The 5,843-nt window shown below is 35.7% G+C and overlaps 1 protein-coding gene across 1 annotated transcript; it reads left to right on the forward strand.

Moving 5' to 3' along the window:
- Window positions 1-5,843, forward strand: LOC125657827 (uncharacterized). The gene is made up of 3 exons (XM_056150158.1): window positions 1-293; window positions 1,363-1,530; window positions 5,163-5,843. Exons 1-3 carry the CDS (start codon window positions 65-67, stop codon window positions 5,423-5,425), a joined length of 660 nt encoding a protein of 219 aa, XP_056006133.1. The 5' UTR covers window positions 1-64; the 3' UTR covers window positions 5,426-5,843.

The raw sequence follows: 5,843 nt of genomic DNA on the forward strand, positions 1-5,843 counted from the left end.
AGCGTTTTTCCTCCTTGCTCTAAATATACTTATTTCAAGCTCAGAAGAACTTCGGGTTTCCTCCATGTTTTCCATTCGTGATGAATTGAATGACATTATGTTCCAACACGCCTTACTATTTCAAACGTCAGCAAACACGTTGTCGGAATGTTCGTTATTATGTGTAAATTTGGTCAGTTGTACATCATTCCAGATTCACCCCCAGCATATGCTCTGTCGACTGTACTGGACGCACTTTGTACTGGATCTTGTCGGTATTTCTTCGACTGGCTGGAGGACTTACTCCGACATTGGTAAGTTCTAATGATTCCATTTACTTGATTAAGATAGAGGACTCCCGGCGGGTGTGACCCGTCAACAACGGATGCTTACTACTCCTAGGCACCCGAACTTACCTCTGGTGTGTCTAAAGGTCCGTGTTTCCCCTGGTCTCAATTTGGTACTTTTTATAGGAATTATGGGATTGATCACTGTATGTTTTCTTCGTCTTTTTCGTGTATTTGTTTTCATTTTGAATGTTGATTCTAAAACGGAATCACGTGCAGACAAATGAGACAGTCTGGTTGACTATTATCAATTTGATGAAATTAACCAAATGTTAAATGAGCACAGAGAATGCACTCCCTAATTTTAATATAAACATTGCAAAATCAGGGGTATAGCTTGAGAATCGTGCTCAGAGTGTGTTCTCTTCATTTTGTTTTACGTTCCATAGACAAGTTTTACTATCATCAGCTGTAGGGGCAATGTCACAAATGTTGACCTATGCATGGCGATTAGGTCCATTATAGCAGTGAGGGTTCTTTATCGTACAAATAGTCTGTCGCGACACGGGGCCTCGGTTTCACAAGTCTCATAAGAAAGTTCCACGACTCTCGCTTTTTAATGATGAACGTTTGACGAAAAATCATTAACTAAGCATTTTTACGGCTTTAAGTTTTATCTAGTCAAGATAGGAGAAGGGTTCGAACCCATAATCTCGCGGTCACAGTACGAATGCTATAAACACTGGACCACCGCCATCGAGTTTTTTTAATAAAGTTTCCTTCTTTTCAAACATTAAAAATTTATTGACAAAATATACATTTTACTTTTATAGGAATGCTTATGACTAACCACCGGAAGAATTTATTTTCCACTGTAAATATTTCTGCTGTTGATTTCAATATTTTCAGCCAATAGACTACGGTTTTTTTTTTGTGTGCACGATTTCTAAAATAGATATTTCCAATCGCTCAGCGGTTTTTCGATCGATATCATTCTTGCACGTTTTCAACAGTAGACTTGCAGATAATATAAAATGTTTACACTAAGTGCACCATGATTCGCGTATCTCTTAAATTTTTTTTAAAACTTCAACAGGTCCTTGTCACACAGGATATTACTACACAAGACAATTCCAGTACTGTATGCGATATGCTGGACACACTTTCGACAAAACTACTTCGTTTCAAACTTGCAACGATAGAAACGAAACGCTCCTAAAAATTGATTCGGCGGAAGAAAATCTTTTTGTGAGCGGCCTAGCTTGTGAGTAAATGATAGAATTTATTCGAATCCATTCGAATTTTTTAAAGCTACATGTGCTGTATTAACTGTATTTTTTCTATGTTGGAAAGCAGTTTCCGGGTTGCCTAACAGTTCTTTCCCTTTGTGGAACTCTTACGCACAGTGAGACCCAAAACATACTTTCGTCCACACGCGGTAGGTACAAATGTTCATCGCTGCCATCATATATTGCCTAAAGACCGATTATCAGACATCATGCAACCACCCAAACTGCAGGGAAACGCAATATTAGAAAGTTTATCGGTATTTGATAATAGAATGGCTAAAACAAAAATCGATAATCACCATCTTTCTTTGATTAAGATATCACTCGTGCAGAAGAGGAAATAAAAAATCTAATGGCTCCGACAAATATTATAGGGTTATTGAACTTATATTGGTGAATATAGGCACGAGTTGGCTGGGAAAATGCGCGAGCTTGCGAGTGCATTTTTACAGCCAACGAGGGTTATAACCCTTTTTAGCTCACCTGAGCTGAAAGCTCAAGTGAGCCTTTCTGATCACCCGTATTCCGGCGTCCGTCCGTCTGTCCGTCCGTCCGTCTGTCCGTCTGTAAACTTTTCACGTTTTCAACTTCTTCTCAACAACCACTGGGCCAATTTCAACCAAAGTTGGCACAAAACATCCTTAGGTAAAGGGAATTCTAAATTGTTAAAATAAAGGGCCAGGCCACCTTCCAAGGGGAGATAATCAAGTAAAGGAAAAATAGGGTAGGGTCATTAAAATATCTTCTTCTCAAGAACCACTGGGCCAGAAAAGATGAAATTTATAGATAAGCTTTATTAGGTAGTGCAGATTCTAAATTGTTAAAATCATGGCCCCCGGGGGTCGGATAGGGCCACAATAGGGGATCAAAGTTTTACATACAAATATATAGGGAAAATCTTTAAAAATCTTCTTCTCAAGAATCACTGAGCCAGAAAAGCTGAGATTCATATGAAAGCTTCCTTATATAATGCAGATTCTAAATTGTTAAAATCATGGCCCCCAAGGGTCGGATGGGGCCACAATAGGCCCCAATAGTTTTACATACAAATATATAGGAAAAATCTTTAAAAATCGTCTTCCCAAGAACCACTGAGCCAGAAAAGCTGAGATTTATATGAAAGCTTCCTGATATAGTACAGATTCTAAATTGTTAAAATCATGGCCCCCGGGGATCAGGTGGGGCCACAATAGGGGGTCAAAGTTTTTTTTTGTTTTTTGTTTTGTGTGTGTGTGTGTGTGTGTGTGTGTGTGTGTGTGTGTGTGTGTGTGTGTGTGTGTGTGTTTTTGATATAGTGCAGATTCAAGTTTGTTAAAATCATGGACCCCGGGGATTGGATGGGGCCTCAAGGGGGGCATCAAAGTTTTACATACAAATTTATAGGAAAAATCTTTTAAAATCTTCTTCTCAAGAACCACTGAGCCAGAAAAGCTGAGATTTATATGAAAGCTTCCTGATATAGTGCAGATTATAAATTGTTAAGATCATGGCCCCCAGGGGTCGGATGGGGCCACAATAGGGGGTCAAAGTTTTACATACAAATATATAGGAAAAATCTTTAAAAATCTTCTTCCCAGAACCACTAAGCCAGAAAAGCTGAGATTTATATGAAAGCTTTCTGATATAGTGCAGATTCAGGTTTGTTAAAATCATGGCCCTCTGGGGTAGGATGGGGCCACAATAGGGGATCAAAGTTTTACATACAAATATATAGGGGAAATCTTTAAAAATCTTCTTCTCAAGAACCATTGGGCCAAAGAAGTTCACATTTACATGAAAGCTTTCTGACATAGTGTAGATTCAAGTTTGCAAAAACCATGGCCTCCAGGGGTAGGTTTGGGGCCATAATAGGGACTACGGTTTTACATGCAAATAGATATGGAAAATCTTCTGATATGGACCAAGGTGACTCAGGTGAGCGATGTGGCCCATGGGCCTCTTGTTTATATAGCTAAAGTATTTAGTTGTTAAATTATCTCCCTTTTCACTCAAAACACTCCAAATAGACAAAAATTCATCAATACTGGTATCTGAGGTAAAAGTGTGCAAGATCAGCATGCATTCCATTAATGCATGAAGCAAGCTGATTTTGTGAATGAAGACATCATAATTTGTGTACAGTAAAATATTTTATTTAAGTAAATGAATATGATGTCGACTACCGGTTCTGTCAGATTCGGAGGACCGTCGTCTGCCATTTTGGCTTGTTTACATCGTTACGGTAAGGTCAATATTGAACGCTCATACTCGGAATGTTTCGGGCGCACACAATTTGCGCAATGCAAAGTTAGTGTTCAATAAATTCTCAGGATATTGAACGCTAACATTCTCTAGATTTTACGCAGATTTTATAATAGACTATCTACATGTGGATTAGCTATATAATAATAATCATTCTTGATATGATTAGTTTAATGTATACCAACAGCTGATATAAACAAAATTTACGCTTTCATAACTTTTATTCTTATTTACATAGCTAGTCTATAATATATGTATTCATCTTGTACACAAGCATTCAAAAGAATACTGAACGTACCTCCATCACAGAAGAGCTGATATCCCGGAAGCTGCGTATTGTATAATTTGCTCCTAACTGTATAACTTTTAAAGCTTGATAATATAATACCTGTATACATTATTCCTATGATAATATCCAATTCATACGGCACAAATAGCCTTAACATTGTGATGATTTTGATTCTTGAACTTGACAAGCACTCTGTCTTTTTAAAGTTTTCCATACCATAAAATAGACATACATTTTTGTAGATGTATGTTTTGTTTCTAAAAGGCCGCATTTTAAAAAAGAATTCTTCTTATTAAACGTTTAAGGCTTCAGTCTTCTGCATTTGATTTTGTCATCGTAAAAGAGTGATATATATTCCCCCGTGAGAGAAAAATTCCGAATTGTGGGATATAACGAATTTTGGTTACAACGAACTGTTTTTCGCTTGCCCTGGAGGTTCGCTACACAGTGATTTACTTACACTTTTTTTTTTTTAATTTCATTTATTTTATTTTTCACTATTTTATTTATTATTTTTTCTTAAGGTATTCAGTGTGTAACGAAAGGGGATTGAACAATTTTGAATGATCTAAACAAAGATAATGTCTTTTGTAAAATAATGACGATAGTACTGACAAATGATTGGAGGTTGATATTTTTGCACTTGAAACATTTTGGAAGAGTTATTCGCCCTTGATAAAAAAAAATTAAACCTATTTTTCTAAAGCATCTGTGGTTAATGATTAATTTCATTTTATATTTCGTAAAGAGAAAATAAAATAAAAGCTTTTATAGTGTTTCACCAAGAGATTTGTATAAAAACACAATATCTTTAAAGAATATTTCAAAAAAGTTTGTTCTTCCCATAGATTTCAATGTAAAATTCAAGGTAAAATATATCAAGCAGTAATAAAATTTTTAATAAAATTCCTATGGTGAATTATTTTTATATGATAAACATTTCAAAATGACACCACGAGTACAAAATTCACACCATTCATTCATTAGATATGAAAAATGATCGTTATACAATGAATACCTTCAATGCAATGACACTTTTTGAATGGCAAAAAATAAAAATCAATTACTACCATCTAGATTCATTCATCAATAATACCTTGGGAAGAAAAACTCACGAGTTGATTATAGACGGAGAGATGTCATCTAACGGACAATGGCTATCTTTATTTGGAGATCGTTCGGAGTTGAAATTCACACACTTCCAATCTGGATACAGTGCAACTGTCGGTGAAAGAGCAGTCATGAGACCTTTCGATAACGGCGAGCTAAAATCGTATGAATGGAAATCCATTCCTCTACGTGATAGCGGACGGATAGTGTTTTGTCAGTATCATGCATAACAAGATTACAGATTACTGTACGACACTCTGCTGATGAAGAATGAATTCTTTGTTTATCATTTTTATTAGAGAACATCCAGCAAAAAGCAATAACACGGTTTCAAATATTTAACAATAAATGACTGTGATATGTTTTACATCCAAATGAAATACTTTATACGATCTGAAATTTAAAAAACCGCACATCTGAAACTTATACAATGGATGATACAACAGTGAATAAAGCCATATCTAAGTATTTTCCTTACTGGATATTACAATGACACAAATGTAAAAATAGCATACCATCCCATGGTAGTACATACTGTTCTAGACAATATTTTCATGTAATATGTGTTTGTAAATAGAGTTTGATATTAATCATGTTTATTATGAGGTTGAACACATTGATTATACAAGTAAAAGTTATTGTGATAAA

This window comes from Ostrea edulis, chromosome 9, assembly GCF_947568905.1.
Source record: "Ostrea edulis chromosome 9, xbOstEdul1.1, whole genome shotgun sequence".
Classification (NCBI taxonomy): Eukaryota; Metazoa; Mollusca; class Bivalvia; order Ostreida; family Ostreidae; genus Ostrea; species Ostrea edulis.